General features: G+C 42.1%; 1 protein-coding gene across 3 annotated transcripts in view; it reads left to right on the forward strand.

Moving 5' to 3' along the window:
- MNAT1 (MNAT1 component of CDK activating kinase) overlaps positions 1 to 26,497 on the forward strand; it is a 109,507-nt gene that overhangs the window by 47,365 nt on the left and 35,645 nt on the right. For 2 of the 3 annotated variants that reach the window (XR_012851306.1, XM_075843702.1), the window contains exon 7: positions 13,807 to 13,928. Coding sequence is in view for 2 of the 3 variants with exons in the window: in XM_075843702.1 (XP_075699817.1) it covers positions 13,807 to 13,928 (122 nt within the window). In the remaining variant the exon portion in view is untranslated. Of the gene's footprint in view, positions 1 to 13,806; positions 13,929 to 23,364; positions 23,504 to 26,497 lie in introns of all 3 variants that reach the window. The other variant, XM_075843701.1, reaches the window with a different exon arrangement.

Raw genomic sequence — 26,497 nt, forward strand, 5'->3', positions numbered from 1 at the left:
TATATTACCCTACTAATCAGTCAGCTTACCAATGACGGTCATTTATAACAGCCTGTAGTCTGTGAATGGGACACCAGCTGTAGTCTGTTTAGGGCAGGGGTACTCAACTATTTTTAGTAAAGGTCCCTTTACCTAGGTCTGCCGTGAGGTGAAGGTCCGGACTTCGCATCAACAGTAAGGCTATATTCATACGGTTCGTATTTGCCATAGGCAATTCCGACCGGTGGATTTGCAGCAGAAATCTGAGGCTTATCTGCCCCATGTAAATAGTTCCACCCAATGCCACTTATAAAGAGTGCCACACTATTCCCCCTGTATATAGTGCCACACAGTGCCCCTGTAGACAATGATACAAAATGCCCCTTTTAGATAGTGGCACACCCCCCTTGGTGATCCCCTTGTAGATAGTGCCCCCCCAAGCAAATAAAAAAAACTTGGCCTCCACAGCCAAGATGGGATCCTTGTGTAGGGCGGCGCGATGCAGTGATGTCACTGAGCCAGGCTGCACAGGGATCCTGTCTGCTATAGTATTCAATTGTATCTGCATCCTGAGGAAGCAGATACAATTGTATGTGGCAGTCGCCCGGGGATCTGGGGCACCGGGCAAAAAAGCCGGGCTCTTGCCCCGGATGCCCACTACAAGCGAGGCTACTGGTCCAGACAACTGGCCTCTGCGGCCTGGGTTCGGACTGTGGTCTCCCAGTTGAGGACCCCTGGTGTAGGGGTAGCTGTGGGGAAATTTACTTGATTGTAATATTATTTCCATAGCAAAGGGGAGTGATTACAATAAAGTATATTAACAAATTACTATGCAGTCCCCCCTCTGCATTTCTTAGACTCGCCAATGTTTATTAGTTATCGAATTTGTTGCAGTATTACAACATACATGCAATATCTCTGCAAGCCACCCAGCCATAAGGGCCAGTTCACACGTTGCACACATACTGCGGATTTTCCGCGACGAAATTCACGATCGCGCCGCAAAAAAAGAAATTAGAATTTATTTATTTTTACCTAGTACTTTGTGTTTCATCCTCCTGGGATGACGCTCCATCTCATGTGACCGCCGCTGCAGCAGTGGTCACATGGTGGAAATGCTGTCCCAGGAGGCCGGCCTGGATGACGTCAGATGGCCATCCTCCTGGCATGACATTTCATCCCATGTGACCACTGGTCCAGCCAATCACAGGCTGCAGCGGTCTCTTGGGATGAGACGTCATCCCAGGAGGCCGGCTGGCTTTAGTGCTGCAGTTTTTCGCAGCGGACATTCTGGCTGGAAAACTGCACAACAGTTTGGTGCGCGTTTTCCCCCGAATCCACTGCGGCAGACAGGGCGTATGCGCTGCGTGCTATTACGCAGTGTATCTGCCACGTGTGAACTCCGCCTAATACTTCACCCATAGCCTGCTAAGGTTCTATATTGTACCTCCCTTGGATTGCATGCTGTACAAGGCCAGGGCTTCACTAAGACTTTTTTTTGGTTGTGCTATTAAATTATTTTAACTCTTGAGTGACAGCTGCAGTCCACAAGATTGCATTCAACTCAATGTATTCATTTGGTCTACAGCTGTAGCTTAATAGTTAAAATCAATAAATAGCACTACAAGAAGTCCCTGTGTAGTCCTAACCTAACTATTGAGCTTCAGCTGCATCCCAAATGAATACATTGAGTTGCATGCAATCTTGTGGACTGCAGCTGTCACTCAATAGTTAAAATCAATCAGCAGTGCTACAAAATGTCTCAGGTTTTACAAAAGCATTGTTTCTAGGAGAGAATACGATGCCTTATGAAGGCACCATTCGGCAAAGTATAGAGTACCTACGGTTCTGTGAGCCGTCATGCCGGATCTGTGCATGCCACTTTGCCGTGTGCAGGAACCCTAAAGGTTTTTTCCTAATGAAAGGAAAAAAAAAATTACATGACTAATAAATCTCTGCCAAATTGGAAATTTATGAACTTTTATAATCTGATAAAGAATAAAGTAGCATTTCCTTCGTATAAATAAACAAGCCATCGTTTCAGACTCGCCACTGTTAAAAGCATTGGGGCCGGAGATTAATTAGTAAACTTTGGAATGTGCTGGAGCAAATGTGGGTGATTGGCAACCACATCTGTTCTAGCAACTGGTGAACGGGCTATGCTGCTCTCCTGCTCAGATATTTCCAAAAAGGCTTAAGAGTTCTCGGCCACTTTCTACTTTTGTAAGTTGGAACTAATTTGCTGCCTGCAAAGCATCCCCGGTTGAATTAGCAATGGAGCAGTTCAAGTATTTTAAAGGGGATATTTAAAGTGGCATTGTCACAAAAATTAAATTGAGAACCACCCCGCGATGATGTGTGAGCAAAAATCCCCTGTCCATCAAATGATTTTAAAGTGATTTTTCATTTTCATTGAAATCGTGTGTACAAATCTTTACTCTATATGTATAGTGTCGCCTCCGGACAGACCTGTAGATTCCTTCTGCTTTCTAATTACTGTATAGACAAGGCTGCCGAAAAATTATAGGACTACAACTACATAAAAGAATACACTCAAGAACTGATGTAGGATTAAAATGTGAATAGAACCAGCCGCTCCGACATGTTTTTACATGATTTGGCAAGCTAATCTTGCTCGTTCCTGGTACTGTAATTATTTTGTTACATTTATTGGACCTAATGTGTTAATCGGTGTTCATTGAGAATATTAACCCATTTTGGAAGTGATTTTGCAGTTAGTTTTTCTCATCTTGAATTAAATTCCTTGCATGTATAGCAAGGAATTGCATATAAAGCAAGGGTGGAGCAGCAATGGGAACCATATTCCTTGCGGCTGCTTTATCAACGTAGTCATGAGAATACGGTGCCATTTATGACTCCTATATTCAGCCAATGGAGAAAAGAGAAGGACTGACCTGATGGCTTTCAGCACAATACAACAATGCTCTATTGCTACTTGGAAACTGTGAACAAGCTGCTGTTGATGGATCTTTGTGTTTTTGTTTTTTGTACTTTTAGTATACACTGTTGTTTTGCTGCGGATAAAATCTTGTTCTGATCAGTTCATGACATGAATACCCCATTTGACTGCTCCTTGACACATAAATACACAATACTCAAAGTACTAAAGTTTTATTCATGTTATTGCAATGAGCTACAGTTTTTCTATTTTTTTTATGGCTTCTAAAACCAAGTTATAACAAGATCTGTTAACAGCAGTCCCCCTCCTTGCTGATGGTTTTCCTGTAAAATATATATTTTTCTAAACAAACTGAAAAAATGTAGAAAGTGATATGTGATACAAACTTCTGCACAACGAAGTAGCCAATGTTATTCATAGGTTATACTTCACCAATGACACTACAGGCAAATGCTGAAAATCCAGCTTTGCCCAACCTACTTCAACAGTATTGCCACTGAGATACATGGCTATCTTCTAGTATTTTTTCTACTACGGCTTAGAGCGCCTGAAATCAATTATTTCCTATGCAGGTTCCCTGGTGGTTCACGACACCATTCAGGGACCCTGAACAGTAAGAGCAGCCTGAAAGCATACAACCATTAATATCTGGATCTGTGGGGGCCACATAGGTGAGTCGGTGGAGTGGGCGACTCCATTTCAGGCAAAAGTTGTGTGTGTGAAGGGAAGTGACAGCTATGAATAAGAGAAACTTTGCAAATAATGAAAAATATAAACATGTTTGGCTGATCGGGGGCAAATCTATGCCTGCTATAGGTCTATGTCTGTGTGATAATCCGCTCGATACATTTTGGTGTGTAGAAGCACTATGGTGACGTAATTGAAGGAGAGGTGTGATGTCACTGAGGGGTGTGGCTAGGATCTGTAAAGTGTATAATCATGGCAGCAGATGAATAGTAGATACAATCCTTTTGACTATAGCCTGTATTAAAGTAAAATGATGAAATGATGTAATTCCATGAGCAAAACTAAAATGTGAGGGTAAAATGCTATTCACTGTGCACAACTAGGGTAGCCAAACTGCCAGCCTAACTAAAAGTAGCTTTGCTGTGCTGCTTTCTTACATACTACCTAAACTTGAGATCAGGTATGAATGCCCCCTTTAAGTGTTCCCTTCAACCCATTGTAGTTTCATTACAGGAACAGTCCATTTAAACTTGTTTTTTTTAGAATGTTTTTGACACACGCACTAAACATGTCTAACAAAATCGTAACCACACCATTTTTAATATCCAAACTATACACTCATGCCAAGAAGCCACACAGTAAATACATTCTGGACATTTGCCTAAATTTGACTGAACAGGCTTGAGAGCAGCTGAAATCTAGGCTAGTCTTCCCCCGCCAGGACGTTTCTCAGACATCTAGGCTCTTATTTCTGGCATTTTACCACAGGCTGGTTTTCATGATCAGCTAAGTAAAGACCTATAGACATCATGTCTTGTTCGCCTCGTCCCCCTAGACAATATTTTAGTATAATAACCACCACGACTACTGTATTAAATAGTGTGGTGGGGATGAACATGGTCAATTGTGGTTGGGGGTGACTCAGCCGATGCCAACCGGTATTTGTAGCAATAATCACTGCAACCATGGTATGTAAATAACAGAATCTCACAGATTGGACATATGTAATAGTAATCTGCCTAGTATCTATAAAAGGAAAGGGAGTCTGAGGCTCTGTTCACATCACGTCTGAGCCCTAAACTTGGCGTATACGCCGGAAAAGGCTCCCGACGCATTCGCCAAATGTTTCCTTAAGGTTCTGTTCACCCGATGGAAAAAAAGTGTCCTTTTGATCTCCTTTGGATAGTATATGTCGGTAAAGCTTTTTTATTTTTGTGTATAAGAAAGCGTAGTTGTACTACGCTTCTCTATGCAGAGGCGTTCCACAAAAACTGTATACCGCGCAGTATTTTTTTTAACATGGGAGCCTATAGGGTGACTTATACCACTGTATGCCTATAGAGTGAAATACATTCGAGCCTGCCATCAGGGATATATTTTATGCAATACTCCCGAAGTACACATCATAATTTTAATTTTTTAATCGAGGGAGAGATCATTTTTAACATTTAAAGAGAACCAATAACTATGACAGACCTATGAAAATAAGACATAAGTGGATTCATTACGTCTTATGCTATCGGGTACATTTCGGGTACATTTTATACTTGCATTTTTTCTGGGCATTTTTGTCCTATAGAGAAGCCTATTGGAAAAACACCTAAAAGAACCGCCACACCCGTTTGGGGAAAAAAAATGCAGCTGACCACAAAATGGCCTCAAAAATGCCACAAACCAAAACGCAGTTGTATTTAGTGCATTTAATATTTTACTATAGACTTTAATGTAGAATCTGGCCACACGGAAAAATGCAGCAAAACGCTGTGTGAATCAAGCTTTTGGGGAAACCACATTCCGGATCTATTTAAGGCCGTCTGTCATAATGATTTGTTCTCTTTAAATGTGTTTGGTTCAGAAAACCCATTTTCAAAAAGCGCTTTAGTCAAGTATTTTCAGCCTCCGTTCGGACCTTCCATTAGACCACGTGACCCCGGATCTGACTCTCTGATTCTTAGTGTCTGCTGTGCGGCCCAGATGTTAGTCCCTCTATTCATTCCTATAAGACTGACATTGAGCGTGGGCTGTATTACAGTGAAATGTTGTATTTTCACGTTCCGCACAATGGATGGCTTCAAACATCCCAAAGTGTTGATAGCGATTTTTTGAATTTTTTTTTTTAACAGGAGTGAAAGTGGGAAATGTAATTACAGTACAAATCTCCATGCACAAAGCTTTCTTCCTCTTGATAAGACTCATTAAATTGTGAAATAGGTTGTTCACCGCTCTCTTAAAAGCCGGCCAATACAAAATCAATGCAGCTCCTCCGTGCTGAGCCGAGCAGAAACCTTCAGCTGCAGAAAGACGACACTGTTGTTCCCTAGGACGTACCTGCTACATTTTCCTATGTGTATTTTAAACCGCCCAGGATCTTTTTTTTGTGTAGATTTGACTAACAAAATATCGCCTCGGACTATATCTTTTCTGGTTTCTATTGTGCTACGCCCTGTCTGTTGCTGTATGCAAATATCTATTGCACACACTGTCTCCTGATCTTCTTTCAACCTGGGATTATTTCAGATTTTAAATTTTTTTCTGACGCCTTTAAATTTACCTCTTCTCCACATTGCTACTTAAAATAGAAGAAATGTCACTTCTCCTGACATGTTTGTTGTCGTAAGTACTTGTATTCCCCATGAAATAACAATGCTGGAGCATCTTAAAACTCTGCCTTGTGCCGTTCCTCTGTTGTTCCTCCTGGAAGTGTATGAATAACTTAATAACTGGGCGTTACCATTCTCCTCGTCAGACTGTGTCGGGGCACGCTTACTGGCAAGAGGAATGGTAATAACCAATTGTCTGTCACAGAGTTCTAAGAATAGATGTTTCCGAACTGTTTATTTGATAGGTATTTTAAAGTATTTGGTCAATATGAAGTACTAGCACATAATCTGTTCTTGTCAAGGACTTTACAAAGGACCAGGGGAGATGCATTGCGTGCGGAAGAAAGATGTTTCACTATAGGAAAGGGTTCTCTACAGTTAGAGTAGTCAAATTATGGAATGCCCTACCCCAAGAAGTAGTAGTAGCAGACACTATAGGCATCTAAAAAAAAAGGCTATATTTTTTTTTTCTTTGCAGACTAATGGCATTGAGGGCTAAAACTAATCTAGCAATGAAAGACGAGTAATTGAGTGAGAGGGGTTGAACTTGATGGACATGTGTTTTTTTCCACCTCTGTAAATATGTAACTTATCGGGCAGACTAGCGTTAATATAACACTCTGATAATTTCCCTGTGTAAAAAGGGCAGCGATCGGCAGATGAACGAGCAAACGCTCGATCATCTGCTGGTCGTAAAGTTTTAAAAAAAAGTAAAAGATGTAAACAGGGAGACGCGTTGCAGATATGATGTATGGAGACAATCGCTCTGAGTAACGGCCGCTCGTCCCCATCCATAGCTCCGTGTGACAGGAGCAGACGAGCGCCGATCAACGATGTCTCGCTGCACCGGCCGAGTGTTGGCCGGTGTAAAAGGGCCTTAAAACAGACATGTAAGGAACAAAACAAAAAGAAACTGACCTGTCAAGAAGAACTCAAAGTGCAGTGCTGGAAATAAATGACAGATTATCAGATGCCAGATTAGAGGATTTTTTCTTTTCTTTTTAGCAACTGACCCACAATAATGTCTTTTATGCAAATTACTGGTGTTTTGGGACATTAAGATGTTCTATGTAGTCCCAAATCTATGAGAATTTCAGACTCCCATCTATACAGCAGCTAATACAGAAAAGTACTGGCTACTGAAGGCCTGGGCATGTGCATTTTCACACTACAAGCCACTGGGGAAAGGCTAGTTGAAATTTGTAGTTTCTCCATTAAAATTGGTGGTTACTACCGCTGCCATTTTTCCATTCACAAGTAGCAGAGCACCCTCCTTGACATGTTTTGCACCAGGGCTTTTGCATAACATTAAAATTTATCTGCAGGGAGGTCAAAACGAAACCAAAAAATTAAAAACAATTCTCTGAATGAAAAAACAGGATGCAGCAAGCTGTTAAAGGCTATGTACACCTCTTGAAAAGCATTTTTTTTTAAATAAAAAGGTCAATCAGTGTGATTGGTGCAACTTTATAAATAGTTTTTTATTAAAAATTTATTTTTACTTTTTGAGATACAGGTGCTTTGTATTCTCCAGACAGAACAGTTGTATCGTTCGGTAAGACCTGAATCCGTCAGTCCCGCGGACCTGATGGGTTCAGGGTCAGTGAGTCCTGCATGTCTCTGACATGCAGGATCCACCTGTAATCTATCACATCTAAGTTTGACGGGAACAGGATTTAGCGAACGATACAGCTGCTCTGTATAGAGAAGCTGTATCTCAAAAAGTTAAAATATTTTTTAAAGGGAGTCTGTCACCAACTAGCAACAGGGTAATATAGAGTAGGCTTACCTGAAGCTAACATTTATTATCTTTTTCACATGGGTGTCTCCTTCGCAGAGAATTTTGTTTTATTCAGTATATGCAAATGAGAATTTTGGATCGACGAGGGCGTAACCGTTGCTCCAAAATGCTGTTTCTTCATTCCCCAGTCCAACCCTCCCTCCCTGTCAGCGTTGAGGAGCTGCTCCGTTTGTCGGGGGAGCGGGCCCCAGGTGAGTATATTTTCTTTATTTGGAGGGGCGATATAGCGCACTATATACAAGGGAGGTGGTGGCACTATCTACAAGGGGGGCTGTATAGCTCTGTACGTTATGCTGAATATCACGGTCTACAGGGGGGCTGTATAGCACTGTCTACAGGGGGGCTGTATAGCACTGTCTACTGGGGGGGCTGTATAGCACTGTCTACAGGGGGGCTATATAGCACTGTCTAGAGAGGGAACGGGCCCCAGGTGAGTAATTTTTTTTTATTTGGAGGGGCGATATATCGCACTATATACAAGGGAGGTGGTGGCGCGATGTACAAGGGGGGGGCTGTATAGCACGGTCTACAGGGGGGTCTGTATAGCACTGTCTACAGGGGGGTCTGTATAGCACTGTCTACAGGGGGGTCTGTATAGCACTGTCTACAGGGGGGTCTGTATAGCACTGTCTACAGGGGGGTCTGTATAGCACTGTCTACAGGGGGGGCTGTATAGCACTGTCTACAGGGGGGGCTGTATAGCACTGTCTACAGGGGGGGCTGTATAGCACGGTGTAAAAGGGGGGCTGTATAGCACGGTGTAAAAGGGGGGCTGTATAGCACGGTGTAAAAGGGGGGCTGTATAGCACTGTCTACAGGGGGGCACTATCTACAAGGGGGCGGTGTGTGGCACCCAAGGGAGGGGGCCCAGTCAATAGTTTGCTATGGGGCCCAGTGTTTTCTAGTTACGCCCCGGCTCATAGACTTTCTATTGAACTGGTACACCGCTCGCTCTTTCCAAGAAATGCTGATCAACGAAGCGGCACAGCGCTCACACGAGTGCTTCTGCTGCTTTGTTTTAGCGAACGGTGGGGATCTCAGTGCTCGGACCCCCAGCAATCAAAACTTCTGACATGTCACTATGACATCAAAAGTTTTTGTTTTTTTTTAAAGTTTAGTTACACTTTAAGATATTAACCAACAGAATTTTGGACCTAAAAGTTACATAATGATAGAATGTGGAGATTTACTGCCTTTAATGGCATAATCCCTTCTCCCAGAAAATTCCAAAGGTACGAAGGTTGATCATAGTCTGCATTCAAGAGCTTTACCGTCCTGTATGTGTTCAAAAATTGAGATGAATCCCAGCAGAAGGAAAACCTTTCCAAACCTTTCCTAAGGGAATGTTTCCTTTCTCCTTTGTTCTGGGATCCGGCTAAATTTTTGATGAAAAAAAAGGCATATGGGAGGGTGGATCTCCGGGACGCGATGTGAATACAGCCGGTATTTCTGAGATTTAGGGAGTTAGTTATAAAATGTTCAGAATATAAAAACACAAAAAACATTTACCTCTAGAAGGAAATGTTCTGAAATGTTGGTTTCCATGTCAAGTACAGCATAACATGGTTCTCCGTCACGGACCCTGTGTGAGAGTGACTCTATGCCTTCTGTACAATGTTCCAACCACCAATTCTTTAGCACTCCCTGAGAGACTTTATTTGGAGATATCGGAGCATTGTGTATGGAAAAAATGCAAAGTATACATTTTCTTACTGATAACAGAAGGAAAATGGTGAGAAATTGATCAGAAAAGTCGAGAGCGTTTCACACGGCCCCCGGAGACATTACGGGCCAGAGTTCTGTGACAATTTTTTGGGTGATTGGCAACTTTTTGAAATTTATATAATTCACAAATTTTCGGCAAAATTCTAAAAACTTCCACAGCCAATTCTCCCATTTTATCTGTTCCCATCGGTTACAAGGGTATAAATATCTTGATTATTTATGTTTTCAGCACTCAGTAAATATAAAGTATAGATGATATATTGAAATTAAAGTCTTGTAAACTGTAGAAAATGTTACATTTCCAAGTTTTGGTGGCAGCGTGTAGAAAAAAAAAAAAAAAGTATTCAAGTGCTATATAATGTTTCACTGTGTTGAAAATGGAGCTGCGTTAATGACATTCTCATTTACCTTGCGGCACAGTGTGTTAGTTTAGCTCACCCTTCTTAGGGCCTGGATATGTGTGTTTTTGTTGTATATGAGTCTTAACTGGTTTCCTATGTTTCTAATTTACACCGTCGCTAAACTTGACATGAGAACTTGTGATGTCATTATGGTAGACTGGTGATTGAGTGCCCCCTGCAGGGCTGTGAATCAAAAGAATGACCTCTGCCTTTGCCAAAGCCAATTAGGCAATCAATCATGTCATTTATTCACTAGACATTGTTTATCTAACACGTCTTGTCACTGCATGTTTTTTCCTCATTATTGGTTGTTCAGTAATTTGATAGTTTTCCATATCCAAAGGGAACTTTAGAACCTTAACCTTGTGTAATCATTAAGGATCAAAATACCAGTCAATAAAGGGTTAAAATTGCATCTTGTGATATTGAAGCAAACAAATCTATCTATCTATCTTCTATCCCTGTCCCGTCTCTATCCCTGTCCCGTCTCTATCCCTGTCCCGTCTCTATCCCGTCTCTATCCCCGTGCCGTCTCTATCCCCGTGCCGTCTCTATCCCCGTGCCGTCTCTATCCCCGTGCCGTCTCTATCCCCGTGCCGTCTCTATCCCCGTGCCGTCTCTATCCCCGTGCCGTCTCTATCCCCGTGCCGTCTCTATCCCCGTGCCGTCTCTATCCCCGTGCCGTCTCTATCCCCGTGCCGTCTCTATCCCCGTGCCGTCTCTATCCCCGTGCCGTCTCTATCCCCGTGCCGTCTCTATCCCCGTGCCGTCTCTATCCCCGTGCCGTCTCTATCCCCGTGCCGTCTCTATCCCCGTGCCGTCTCTATCCCCGTGCCGTCTCTATCCCCGTGCCGTCTCTATCCCCGTGCCGTCTCTATCCCCGTGCCGTCTCTATCCCCGTGCCGTCTCTATCCCCGTGCCGTCTCTATCCCCGTGCCGTCTCTATCCCCGTGCCGTCTCTGTCCCCGTCCCGTCTCTGTCCCCGTCCCGTCTCTGTCCCTGTCCTGTCCCGTCTCTGTCCCTGTCCTGTCCCGCCTCTGTCCCTGTCCCGCCTCTGTCCCTGTCCCGCCTCTGTCCCTGTCCCGCCTCTGTCCCTGTCCCGCCTCTGTCCCGTCTCTGTCCCTGTCCTGTCCCGTCTCTGTCCCCGTCTCTGTCCCGTCTCTGTCCCTGTCCTGTCCCGTCTCTGTCCCTGTCCTGTCCCGTCTCTGTCTCTGTCCCTGTCCTGTCCCGTCTCTGTCTCTGTCCCTGTCCCGTCTCTGTCCCGCCCCTATCCCCTACTCGCCTGTATCTAGCTCATATCTCTATCTCCTACTCGCCTGTATCTAGCTCATATCTCTATCTCCTACTCGCCTGTATCTACCTCATATCTCATCCCTATTGCATAGGGTATGTTCAGAGAGCTATGGTTACAGGTAATGTCAGGACGTTTTGATCCTTTAATTTTTTAAACCTTGACCACCATAAAATAAGAATTGAGCATAACCGTATTCTTTGTCGGTTTCTGTATGAAATTGGAGGCATACGGAGATACAGCAGAGGGCAATGCACTTCTTTGGAGACTTTATTACGGCTACATACAGCTCGGAGGTTGTAGAGGCCATAATATGCTAGCCTGTAATTATATTGGTTGTCATAAAGAACTTTTTTTGATTTTTTTTTTGTAGTTATAGCTTTTTTAGTCCTAAAGACAAATCGTGCAGCGCTTTTCTTCCCATCAAAATAATGGGCACCACGATGGAACCCCGACAAGCCTCATTGTAAGTCAATGGGGTTTCTCATGTGCTGTTTAGATTTAAACAGAGCCTAACGTGTAATTTTTAGGGCTATTTGTATTGCCACTATACACCCTGTGTCTGTTAGGCCGCTTTTACATAGGCGTAATGCTTGTGCTTTTTTGAGGCCATATTACAGACTCAACACCCGAACCTCCCGCAATTTATTAGAATGGGAGTTCGAGCACAGTAGGCTTATGGGGCTTTATCTCCCGTTCTGATGAATTGCGGGAGGTCTGGGTATTGTACCTGTAATATGGATGCAAAATAACTCCTGTACTACGCCCATGTGAAAACGGCCTTAGGCTGTGTTCACATCAGCGTTGCCCTTCAGTTGAGGGGTTCCGTCTGAGGTTTCGGTCGGGTTAACCCTTCAACGAAAAGGCAAACGGAGACCTTAGGTTCCACTATTGATCTAAAGGTTTCCGTTTGTCACCGTTGTGACGGGTTTCCGTTGTTTCGACGGAATCAATAGCGCAGTCGACTGAGAACAATAGTGATGCAAACAGAACCTAAGGTTTGTTTGCCTTTCCGTTGAGGGGTTAACCCGATGGAAACCTCAGATGGAACCCCTCAACGGAAGGGCAATGCTGTAATGTAATATCTGGTTTACATTGTAGTTCCCCTGCTGACAACAAATCTTTACTCAAATCCTAGTGATTAGTATAAATCAGGGAAACCTGCTGTATGAACTTGCTTTGTTCAGATTGGACAACCGCTTTTAGGGTGGGAACACACTAGGAGTAAACAGTGAGTATTTTCCGCAGCGTATAACAGTAGCAGCGGTGTGGGTGAGATTTCATCAAATCTCATCCTCACACAGCGGAAAAAAGCCCCCGAAAAAAATTGCACATAAATTGACCTGCGGTGCGTTTTTTTTCAGCCGCAGCATTAATTGTCAGTTAATGCTGCGGAATTGCTGCTCTTGTGTTGTGGGTTTTCCCTACTGAATTCAATGGGCTGCTTAAACTCGCAACAAAGTGGTGTGTGTTGCGACATTTGCGGCAGAATCTTTGCATATTTCCTGTAGAATTATGTCACCTCTTTGCTTCCTCTACACAATTAGTGACTCTATAGACTAATACTTTCAGGAAATCATTCATTGCAATCATTAAAACTCCGGCTCTGAGACTCTTGTCTAATGCTGTATTACTGTAAAGAAATTTAATCCCTTTTAAGATTTTCCAGCTTTGTTGTTTTTCATTGCGGAGTTGCAGGGCATTATACTTTTGTGACTTTTTCAATCGCCATAATAATCCCATATAAGGTGACGTTTAGATGGCCGAAATACATCTCCGTACAGGAGTCCCAACGGGAAAGGATCCTGTAGCACAAAACAGGAATAGCTTTCTCAAAGGTTTTCCTGATTTTTTCCTGACTGGATCCAATTCAGTTCTTGGCACTAAATATACGGCTGTGGCGCGTTGGAATACCGCAGGTTGGAAACGTGTGTCGTTTTCCGTTGACATGCAGTTTTATCATTATTTATTATTTGATCTATGGCTATGTTTGTCTGTTTTTTTTTCTATATGTAATATTTTTTCAACATTCTGTGCAGTTTTCGAGAGCCCCTTTGCCGTGCTGCACAAAACCATCACATGTAAATACACCCTAAGGCCCCTTGCACATCACATTGGGGAAATCTGGTCCCCAGTATGCCTTTTTTTTTTATGAAAAGGAAGATCTGATCTCGGCACAAGGGAGAACCATTTGTAAGCATTTCCTTAAGGAATGTTTTATCTTTCCCTTTTGCCAAGATCTAATCCTTCTTTTGTAAAATGAAAAAACAAAACATGTACAGGAGAGTGAATCTCTCAAACGTGATATATACGGGTAAGTCGTCAGTCCTTATCTTGTATTTTTGTATGGTTTGTATTCATGGTTCAGCTTTTACAAAAATGTGTGTGTTATTTTTTGGCAGGGTCTACATATTTCTTCTGTGCCAGTTGCAAAACTAGAAGAAGCTTTATATCAATATCAACCTGTTCACATAGAAACGTACGGGCCAGCGGTTCCTCAGGTAGAAGTGCTGAGTAGATTGGGGTAAGTGTATTTTTCTGTTTGTACATGTGCCAACAGAATGGAATCATTCCCTGACATAAGCTGTCTTTTAGGAAAATGAGTGTCAAATATATACATAGTTAATTGGCCAACATCTGGTTGAGTAAACAATGTGCTGCACGTGGAACGTGTAGAATTTTGCTGTGACGTAAGCAAAGCTTTTTAGAGCATTGTAAGTCAACCTTACACTTTGTAAAATAAGCCCTAAACACTTTCACACATTCTGTGGTTTCTACAAGAAAACAATTCAAAGGGAGCTCGGAAATGTAAATTTTGCTTAGAATTAACAGGCATTTCACCCTAAAGTGAAAAAACAACAACAATAACCTGGAAGCCCCCAAGTTGTCTTTTTTTGATGATGTCTTTTAAAGGGGTGTTCCAGGACTTTTTAAAAAGCTAATTTTTTTGAGACTAAAATACAACAAAAAAAACAAACAAAAACTTTCCAATATATTTACCTTACCGTTTCTTCTCTGGTCCTCCACCTCCGGGGTCTTTCTTCCCTCGACCGCTCCTTCTGTTCCTTCTTGCGTGATGACCAGTTGTCTAGAGTGAGGACACCAAGTGAGTACAGCGACTAATCGGCGGCTGCTGCATATGACAACACTGGATAGAAGGCCAAAGCTGCAACTTCTACAGTTACTTGGGGTGTTGATCACAAGGAGCAGTAGGGGATGTAGGAAACTGAAGGGGTGGGCTTAAAGAGGATCTGTCACTTGTTTAGTAATGCCCAATCTCCTAGCTAATCTAATAGACGCTGTCACCCTGATAATGCTAGTGAAAACTGTGTCCCAAAACATTTATTTGTTCTAAGTATGTAAATGAAGCTATACTAGACAAGTGGGTGGTAACACCAGCTATTCTACGGAGGTGGAGCCTCCTCACAGCCTCTGACGCTGTCCTATCAGCATGAAGCTGCTTCACACAGTGTGAGAGACTGAGGCTGAAGGGAAGGGGGATCACTTCAAACAGCCGACTGCACTATTAACGTAAAAAACTATAGAACCCTGTCACGATGGTGACAAACGGAAACCTTTAGCAACGTTTCCATCACAATTGAGATCAATGGTGATACAAATGGAAGGTAAGGTTTCCGTTTGCCTTTTTCGTTGGGTTGACCCCTCAATGGAACCTCCGCGGAACCCCTCAATAGAAGGGCAACACTGATGTGAACAGGCCCTAAGGCTCCCTCGAAAAAACTCTCAGCCATCACATTTGTGTGTAGGATTTGGCAACCTAGATTTCCACAAGCCCTGGATTGCATATGCACCCTATGTAACTAAACAGGACTATAGGTCCTGTCCAGATAGGGAAGTGTCGGCAATCCATGAGATTGAAGGACTAATGTTAATGGTAAGGTAAATGAAACGTTACAAATGTTTGAGTAGCCCTTTTCTCCCTATCCACGGTACAATATACACACAAAGAGAAATCTGCTTCATAACTTTAAAAAGAGGCAGAAAAAAAAAAAGCTTTAACTTTAATAGGATTTAGGAGAAGATCTAATCTAGCCTTTTATGTCTGATACATCTCTGCCTGATAAGTGAATCACAATCGTGAGTTTATTTTCTTAGACGTTATTGCTCATGAAATCAAGACAAACACAACATGTCTTTAATCTGCTTGATATGATTCAGATATTTCAAGTAATATAAATGATTGTATTCTAACAGCTTCAGCCTCGCCCTTTATAATCTTTATAGAATTTCTTTAAAAATGTATTGTCCAGAAAATAATTTATGCAAAAAGCTAGAAAATGCGAATGTACTGTATTTTATGTGTCATCATTTACTGTGCCATGTCTCCCTTAAAGCAACACGAAAATTATCGACCTGTCGGGGGAGCTGACCGGTTCTCTTTTAAACAATGTGCCTTCCATTATATGCGAACAACATGCTTATCTTAAAATTGTTAAAGGGATTTTCCTACCATTAGAAGTAATGGCATATTGCAAGGATACGCCATCACTTCCTAGTTGGTGGGGGTCTTACTGCCAGGACCCTCATCAATCCTCAGAATGAAGGAGCTGCAGTACCAGCGGTCAGCCGCCATACGTATGCGCCATCCATACAGCGATCATACATTAACTAAGTGCCTGAGGAAGGTCATGGTATTGACCGAAACGTCGCACTGCACTGTCATTGGCTATAAATATAATAAATTATTTATCTGCAAAAGAATTTCCACTTTGGTGTGCATAGTGCTTTTTCTCCTCCTGCAGTACCAGTTAAGTACTCCACAGATTTTACCTCCGGCTGTGCAGGGATCTTACATTGCAGCCTCATTCCCTGCACAGCTAGTGGTTGAAGATGCCAATGAGGTTACTGCTCCTTTGTTTCAGGTGATCGTCAAGGTTCTCAGACGTCACACCTCCATCATCATAAAGTGATGACATATCTAAGCGCTATGCCATCACTTCTTATTATGGGAATACACCTTTAAAGAGGCTCTGTCACCAGATTTTGCAGCCCCTATCTGCTATTGCAGCAGATAGGGGCTGCAATGTAGATTACAGTAATGTTTTTATTTTTAAAAAACGAGCATTTTTGGCCAAGTTATGACCATTTTCGTATTTATGCAAATGAGGCTTGCAAAAGTACAACTGGGCGTGTTGAAAAGTAAAAGTACAACTGGGCGTGTATTATGTGCGTACATCGGGGCGTGTTTACTACTTTTACTAGCTGGGCTTTCTGATGAGAAGTATCATCCACTTCTCTTCAGAACGCCCAGCTTCTGGCAGTGCAGATCTGTGACGTCACTCACAGGTCCTGCATCGTGTCGGCACCAGAGGCTACAGTTGATTCTGCAGCAGCATCAGCATTTGCAGGTAAGTAGCTACATCGACTTACCTGCAAACGCCGATGCTGCTGCAGAATCATCTGTAGCCTCTGGTGTCGATGTGTCCTCGCTCGTCTGACACGATGCAGGACCTGTGAGTGACGACACAGCGTGATCTCTGGAGAACACGGCTGTGTCTGCACTGCCAGAAGCTGGGCGTTCTGAAGAGAAGTGGATGATACTTCTATACACAACGCCCAGCTAGTAAAAGTAGTAAACACGCCCCGATGTACGCACATAATACACGCCCAGTTGTACTTTTACTTTTCAACACGCCCAGTTGTACTTTTGCAAGCCTCATTTGCATAAATACGAAAATGGTCATAACTTGGCCAAAAATGCTCGTTTTTTAAAAATAAAAACGTTACTGTAATCTACATTGCAGCGCCTATCTGCTGCAATAGCAGATAGGGGTTGCAAAATCTGGTGACAGAGCCTCTTTAAGCTATTTTTTAACATATTCTTTTTGGAATCTGAGCTCCATTTACCTCCTACAGCACTCCAAATAGCCTGTTCCTTCATCAGCCACAGGAGCTCAGATCTTTAGAAGAATAGTATTACAATCATTTAAAAACCATGCCAATTTGTGGTAAAACACTAGCTTGGTGTGCAGCTGGCTGGAGTCCGCTACGTGTGTCACTATTCAAACGGGGTATTGCAGTGTTTTATTTTACTGATTATGTTAGACTTAAATGTACAGAATTTGTTATTCTTTTCGTAGTATGAGTAGTTGACCATATGAAATCGACAATAAGAAGCACTCACTTGTAGGAACATTTTTGAGTTCATGGCTTCAAAAATTGACCAGCTGCAAATTTCTGTTATTGCCATCAGATTGTGTTCCACGGTAGACAGTTTGCGAAAATAAAATCTTCTCTGATCAAAGTAGATTTCTGAGAAACCAAGTAGAAGATGTTTGATGCTAATGATGTGGGAAAGGGTTACAAAACCATGCCTAAAAAGTGTGGCCTCCATCAGTCCATTGTCAGCCAAATAGTTTACAGATGTCAAAAGTTTTACCCATGAGATAACTTTATACTCATGGAGGAGATGACTCTTCTTTAGTGAGATTGTTGGCCTCCATCTCAAGGATGATTCAGCAGTATAAAAAAACGATATTTGTCCTTGACTAAAGTAAAAAATATTGCATTTGGATAACAAGCGCAAGACGTTGGCTCTTTATAAAAATAAACTCTCCTAAGCCTTTGAAAAATGGGGGTATTGTCTGGGTTTGTAACTTCGGTGAAGTCTAAGATATAAAACCGCCACAGAATGCTGAGCAGTATTAAAGGGGTTGTCCACTACCGGACAACTGGAGACCTATCCGCCGGATAGGTCTTCAGTATATGATTGGTGGGGGTTCGTCACCCAGACCCCGCACCGATTGGCTGCCTCCGGGCACCGACAGTCCAAGCCGGAAGCAGATGGCTCCGGCCGAGCTGCCGTACTGCAGCACAGTCGTTATGCAATATATGGAGCCAACTGTTTTCGGCTCCGTACATTGCATACTGTGCAATGACATCCGGTGCCCAGGCAAGCAGCTGATCGGTGCAGGGTCCGGGTGTTGGGCCCGCACCGAGGACATGCTGATGACCTATCCAGTGGATAGGTCATCAGTTGTTCGGTAGTGGACAACCCCTTTAACATAAATAAATGGTGGCATTATCTGAACACAAACCAAAAATGTGGAGGAGTTGAAGCAATTCTAGGACAGTTACATATCAGACCAATGTTTAAGGTTGATTGATAGATATAGCAAAAAAATAAGCTAAAATAAAAAAAAATTGTACTGAAAGAAAATTTACCACAATGGAAGTACTTCTGCTTATTTGAAAGTCTCGTACACCCTTAGAATATGACGTAAATGTCAAATAAGGGTACCAGGTCTGATCTCAAGATCAGGGGTCCCCGACCCCGTCCCCACCTGGTGAGATGGCCACTGCCGCATCCAAGTGGAGACTCACTGGCAAGGTGGCCTGGAGTTCAGAAACAGCTGATCTACGCTGTTTCTGTAACTCCAGTGAAAGTTAATGGAAGTTACGGAAACTGCATAGCCCAGCGACCTCGGCTATTTCTGAAACCCGACAACCTCTGCACCGATTTCCCCCCTGGACGCGTGGCCAGCGGCCATCTCACCAGACAGAGTCGGGGGACACTCGATCTTGACATAGATGCGAATCCCAGATCTTAATCTATAAAACATTCGTATGGATATGTCTGCGATGGGAATACCCCTTTAATGTGAAAACAGAATCTCCCAATGGCTGTACTGGTGTCAGTCTTGTACCTGTCGTGCAAAATTTGGTCACTTGTTAGTGTGTTAAATGTTTTTGGACATTTTTTAATGAATTAAAGGGCTTGTTTCTGGATAGAAATTGGTCGCATATTATTAGAATATTCCACAAGTGTCAGAGACAGGAGTCAACCACTGTTACCCCCGCAGATCACTAGACCTAATCACTGAAAGCCAGTTTGGAGGCTGGATAGTTGGCTCATTTTTAGATCTCCCTGAAAACTTGCAATGACTTTGCAACAAAGGGTATCCTGTGTTTCGCTAAACCTTCCAGCAGATTGCTTCATATAGATTTAAGAATATTTTAAATAATTAATTTGTTCCATAAAAAAAATACATGTTGTGTAATTTATGAAAAAAACAGACAGGACCAGGGCACGTGCAGGTTCTACCAGTATGGTTATGGTCTTTAACCTGTGATCTAACCATACCCATCTGTTTTACGACTGTCGACCTTTTGATACTTGATCAATCCCTGGGTGGACCTCTGATCTCTTGTACATAGTTGCAGTGCTCAGTGTTGGATTTGCTAAGCTGCTACACACCAGATGTTAGGTGGTTATTGATCTCCTTTTAGACATTTTAGTGTGGATTATAGACAAAACACGCAGAAAAGGTAATTCAATCACCTTCTCATACTAACCAGTAGAGGAAGTATCTGTTACAGAAGACTAGAAAATCACATGTTGTAAAGTGTGACAAGTGCGCCTATAGTCTCCATGCTACATAATGATGAGATCCCCTGAGCAAAGGTCCTTGAAACCCAATTAGTCTTTTTTGCAGGTTATACCAGTGAAGAGCCCTGAACTGAAACCAGAGCTGAAGAAAATCAACATTGCACTTGTATAAATTAATCTTCTGTCCCAAACATAGAAAGCTTTGTGGATTGTTTGCTGCTGAAACGGCAATTGATTTCCTAGAAGTCCTGCCTCTGTGACCTCCATCTATCAGGAGATCGACAGTCCTGTGATATCCCCCCATTTTGTGCCAAACCTAACGGCAGAGGAGAAGGCAGGTGCACCGCTCTCTTCATAAAAGTCCATGGGAAATTGCGCCATGTATATCATGTCTGGTTAAAGGGAACCTATCACCAGCATTTCACCTATTAAACCAGCAATACCTGGTGGAAGTGGGTGACATTTTTTTTTTTTATGTAACCTATAATTATCTTCTAAGTCGGCTCTGTACCTTTAAGTATTTAGTTTTTTAGTGTTCCTCCACTGTATGTTAATGAGCATAAGAGTCATATCTTCATTCCTCAAGCCTTTCCAAGTTAACCCCGCCCCCTTACTCTTGATTGACCGCTTACTTTTGATTGAACGCATTCAGGGCAGGCCAGTTTTCAGCGGTGGGCGGGCATAAGAGGAGGAATGAACGAGACTGCCGGATTATTACCATAAAAGGCGCAAAATGTTATTTACAGTCAGAGGAGGAGTTTAGGGGAGGGAATAACGGCAATCAACTTATGACAGCAGCGGCCAGCGAGGGGTGAGTAGAGTTCAATCGGTGAAATGCTGGTGACAGGTTCCCTTTAAAGCCTGGTCGCCATGGTCATTAGAAAACTGTCCCTGGTTACTGGGTTTTGCTCCATGTGCTTCATGCAGTTGGGGGTCGGTGGCCTACAACTGGTGCCTAATGCTGTCACTGACCTCATCAAGCTCCATCTCTCTCGGGATAAGCGGTGACCACTCCTGCCTTACAAAGAGAGAACATAGCAGGAGTGACATCACTGTGTGCTCCTCATGCATCATTCTGTTAGCATACGTTTGGCCACCGAATTAGTCTATGACAGAAGTAGACCTCTATTGGTTTTCTTTAAGCCATAATTATTTGCATGTTCATCGAATATCCTCGAACAACGAAATGCGCAAACTAGAAGCAATGTTTCGGGGACCACCCTCTTTCTCCAGCATGCGTGGTGCACTATATTACCCAATTATATACCATTCAATACAAGAGACCTTACAATCACATCAATTAAAAACCGCTTCGTAATACGAAGTTTAAAACACACCCTTCATTCTCAGAAGAATTTTTGAAATATTTTTATGTTGGTCTGTAAAAGAGCTTGACTACAATATTTTTGGCTTTGGAATGCAAATGTAGCTGTAGACTTTTTTATACCGGATCTTTGAATGTTTCAGAACGACTTTAGCAGAAGACGAGCATCTAAGCAGACCGTTATATGATACTGCGTAGGATGTATTGTTGAGATCCTGCTGCCATTCATATTAAAACATATATTTCTAAATGAGGAGCAGAGTTTTTGAGACGGTCTCTTCTGGTTCATGTGTTGTCTTTTAAAGGATTAACAATACACGGTCTCATCAGCCCTGGCAGTCTGCTAACAAGGTTACCGAGTTTATAGCACCAGCATGCTTGTATAGAGGAAGGAAGAGAGGTACAGACAACGTGAGTGATGATTTGGAAGTATGCCCTAAGGCTGGGTTCACACTGTTTTTGCAGAATTTTTAATGTGTTTTTTTTTTTTTTGTATTGGTAGAAGAAATTCAGTTGGGAGACATGGAAGTTTATCTTCCAAAACCAAAAAATGCAACAAAAAGAACGCAGTGTGAACCCAGCCTTATAGTGGTTATTGGCTTTTGGCTTATTAGACGTCTTCCAGGTTGTGTAGATGCCGGCTTGGTTTTCAGGATAATGGATTGCAAAATACGCCAAGCTAAGGCTCAGTTGTTCTCCCGTCTGAGCCCTCCATCAGGCGTAAACGTCGGGATTATACAGAGGCATACTTCGCACATAGGCTCCCATGTTAAACAAAAGTCTACCATGCGGGAGGCCTCTGCATAGAAAAGTGTATTAAACTGATTAGAACAGCATACTTTTGCTGTGGAAAAATCTCCGATAAATCCGCAATGGGGTTCATAAGTAGTGGATCTGTTTCAGATTTTCTGTCTGTATTTGAAAAAAAAATTTGAAAGTCTGAAAATCCGCAGTTTCGCGCTGTGGAAATTTTCTGTTCAAATTTTCCTGCAGTGGGGATCTTTAAATTTGCAGCATATTTATTCCGGACTAAGATTAATTGCGGATTTTCCCCATTGAGTTCATGGGGGGGGAAGTCCAAATCCCCATTGTTGCAGATTTTGCTGCAGATATGAAAGAAGAAAGTAGTAGGAGTTCTTCCTTTTAGATTTCCCATTCCTTTTGCAACCACTTCTGGCTTTGGCTAAACTAAATCTGCAACAAATACGCAATGTTTGAATCCAGCCTTACACCAGGCTATTGTCCGCGGGGAAATCCAAACCAAAATCCACTCCGTTCGGTTCAAATTTCCCTTTGGCTGTCAGTGGATTTGCTGCAGAAATTTACTGCATCAAACCCACTATGCATGCACTTACCCTAAGGCAATCATTCATCTGCTGATTTTGCAATTGGATAGGTTTGTCTCTGTAAAGGTAGGAATACACAGGACGGATACGCTATGGTGCCGTTTTTCAGGTGGCGTGGCCACTGTGGAAATCCTGCAGGGATATAAAAAAAAAAAAAAAAAGTTTATTCTTACCACGTCCGTAGTCATGGCGGCGTGTCACTCTTTTAAATGTAGCGCGGCCTCCTGGGATGACTCTGTAGTCCATGTGACCACTGCACCCTGTCATTGGATGCAGCAGTCACATAGAAAGAGGCCGGGCTGCGCTCAGAATAGAGGATCGTGTCTATAAGACTACGGCAGAGGAAAGTATCATTTATTTTTAAATTAATTTTTTTCTTTCACTTTTAATTTCTGCAGCAGAATCGCAGCATTTCCATCGCAAAATTCGCAACACATGTCTCTTTGTTGCGCATTTTACCTCCCCATTGAATTCAATGGGAAAGACCCGCAACAGAAAAGCAGCGATTCCGCAGCAAAAATTGACCTGCTGTGGCTTAAAAAAAACTCACCGCAGGTCAATTTATGAACTTTTTTTCGGCTGATTTTTTTCCGCTGTGTGTGGATGAGATTTGTTCAAATCTCATCCACTCTGCTACTACTGTATTATGCTGCGGATTTTCCGCAATTAAATCCCCTACGGAAATCCGCAGTATTTACGCTACGTGTGTACCTACCCTAAAAGCTTCAGAAATGTATTGAACATTTCTTATTTTATTCAACAATAAAAAGTTACAAATAAAAAGTGCATTGTTGCCCATCTCCCCTGCCACTGTTTAGCCAGATGTCATTACCACCTCATATTAACCATGCTGGTTGTACAACACGGGTGCACACGCTGTTCTACTTGAGTGTAGTAGACGTTTGTACAACTCAATTATAACCGTTTTCTTCCCAACCAGAAATGAAGAAAAGCCAACAAGAACTTGTCATGAAAACGATTCTAAAGCCACAAATGCAATCGCTACAAAAATAATGTGGAGCAGGGAGCTGCCCTCTGTAGGACTTCTGTCAATGCTAGCAGACACTGGAAATCTAAAGGTAGACCGCTTATGAAGCTTAGAGATTTTCTTTTTCTTCTCCGCCCACCTGGGCGTATAGTGCGGGCTCTGTAACAGCCAGGGTTCCCAGGAGTGCGATAAATGCGCAGAATATGGAAAATGTTGAAAGAAGCCTAGAGGAAGTCTGCTTGCATGGTGTAGTTAGTTATATTAAAAACTTGGCTGCTGCTAGAGCATACCACTAAATTAACCTCAAAAGCTGGCCATGACGGCAAAATATCCATAGTAATTGTTTTTGTTGGCTTTTAACTTCAATATTAACTCATCGATCTTGCGCGAACCTCGGTGCTTGGAATGCTAGTCTGGCGGTGTCATTTTTATCCCCCTCTCTCTCTTTTTTTTTTTTTTCTTTTTTTTCCCCCTTCAAACTTTTTTTTTTTTATTTTTTTTTTTTTATATATGTAATCATGGAAAAATATGTTTCTGCTCGAAGCAGTTGTCAAACAAGTTTCTTTCATCGACAATCAGACGTAAGGCAGCTGAATGGAGCTGTTTAGTCTGGAAGGCATACCCAGGAGATTACATTCACTGTAGGAAATGTAATTATACAGAATACTCTTTTTGTAGGGCGGGATTTAAAATAGTAAAATCCAATGTTTACCCTGATAAAAAAAGGGAATAACATCACATACAAGACACAAATGTTCAATAGGAAAAATTGGTTAATGTACAGAATAATTTTTATTTCATTTTAATGTAGTGTATGGTGAACCACTTAAAATGCCAAAAAAAAAAAAAGACAAAAAAACAAAACAAACTTGGAGATATTTACTCTCGGTAGATGTATTGTGGAGTCTTTCCTGTGCTCATGCGGATTCTTTTACTTCAAGTAATTACGTCTCGGGGGGGCGGCCACATTTTTATGCTTAGGTAAAAAAAGAATGCTGCCTTCACCATTTCTGATTCTTTTCTGCAAACTAATTGTAACCTGGGAGGAATAATGTCTATGATCACGAGATCTTTTTTTTCACTTTTAAGTATATTTGTTTTGAGCCTTTTTTTGTTCAGATTTTTGAGCCATTGCTTTAATCTAGGACAGATTATTTTAATGTTATTGCGTTAAGCAGTACACAGTATTTACATCAAAATAAATATTTTTTTTGTATTAAAAGATACAAAATGAGTATAAAAAAAAAAGGTGCTTCAAAATAGTTCCAGTGAAAACCATCGATTCCTGCGTGAATTCTCTCCTGTAACCTTTATCTGTCACTGTTGTACGTTTATGTATAATAAAATCTCAGACAGAATATTCCGGGCCGTTGCTTAGCAACAATCTAGAAATGCACTGGGTGACCACCAAATATCTGCATGGCCCTGTGTGTTCTAAGGTTGTGACTGAATCTCCTCCAGGATGGCTTCCTGTAGATGATGTAACCATATTGTCAATCATCTCTGCCCCTCGCTGCACTGGGCTGGAGTTTGTGTCCCGTGTTTTTACAGTACTCTAGAATAAGGTGTCCACCACAAAAGGCAGAAATTATATTTTGCTATTTTTGCCTTCTTAATAGTTTAATACACATGGCTTAAATAAACCGTGGTAATCCTGATGATCACGTGACAAAGCTGCTGGCTCTAACTTGAGTAAAGTAAACGAACAGGGGTTTTCTGAGTTATTTAAAAAATTGGCCAAGGTTGGAGGGATGCAAATAAAAAAGAGCCATTACTCACCTCATAGATCCCTGTCATTCCAGCGCCGCCGCTTTCGGTCCTTCCTGCCGCTGTGTGTTGACATAGCTGCAGTGAAGATGTGCTTGTATGCCCACATGATCGCTGCAGCCAATCACTGGTCTCAGTGGGTATACGGCACAGGATTGCTGAGGCCAGTGCTTTGCTGCATTGATCACGTGGGAATACGGGCACGCAGGGCCGGCCTTAGGTTGGATGGTGCCCTGTGCGGGACTCTATTGTCGCCCCCTATACAAACCCAAAATTAACCACATATATAGACACGCACATACTGGAACATAAATACTGTACATATATGTAGACCGATATTTAGACATACAGGCAAATATACATACATGCATTCTGGAATATATACATACATACATACAGGTAAATATATAGATGTACACACACACGCAGATAAATACACACGCAGATAAATACACAGACAAAAACATATACAAACCGACAGTACAGATAATGTAGTCGTTTTTACATGCAGTCCTATGTAACACCACAGATAACACAGTGATAACTCTCGGAGTACAGATAATGTAGTAGATGTTACCTGCAGTCCTATGTAACACTACAGATAACACAACACCGTGATAACTCTGAGTACAGATAATGCCGAAGATAACTATATACACACACACACACGTGTGTATATATATAATATATGTGTGTGTGTGGGGGGGGGGTGTTTATTTATGTATATCGTGCAGTTCCAGACTAGAGATACACTTTACAAATATTATTTCCATTAATTGCCATGAATTGGTAAAAGTTTTATAGATTACTATATGAAAATGTGGTGTTTCCCTTAAGGGCAGCAGGGTATATAAGGGGCAGCAGGATATATAGGGGACAGCAGGGTATATAGGGGCAGCACAGATATCTTCATTTTATCTGTTCTACTTTAATATTGAACACACAGTCTTACAAAGAGACATAAACCCATGGAGACATATATATGCACACACATACTGTAACATATACACATACAAACACAGAGACACATACTATATAAACACACACATACACACAGAGACTCATACTGTATGCCATGAATTGGTTAAAGTTTTATAGATTACTATATATAAAATTGTGGTGTTTCCCTAAGGGACAGCAGGGTATATAAGGGGCAGCAGGGTATATAAGGGGCAGCAGGGTATATAAGGGGCAGCAGGATATATACGGGGAAGCAGGCTGTATAGGGGCAATAGGATATATAGGGGCAGCAGGGTATATAGGGGAAGGCACAGATTTCTTAATTTTATCTGCTCTGCTTTAATATTGAACACACACT

Source organism: Rhinoderma darwinii, chromosome 12 (assembly GCF_050947455.1).
Source record: "Rhinoderma darwinii isolate aRhiDar2 chromosome 12, aRhiDar2.hap1, whole genome shotgun sequence".
Lineage (NCBI taxonomy): Eukaryota > Metazoa > Chordata > Amphibia > Anura > Rhinodermatidae > Rhinoderma > Rhinoderma darwinii.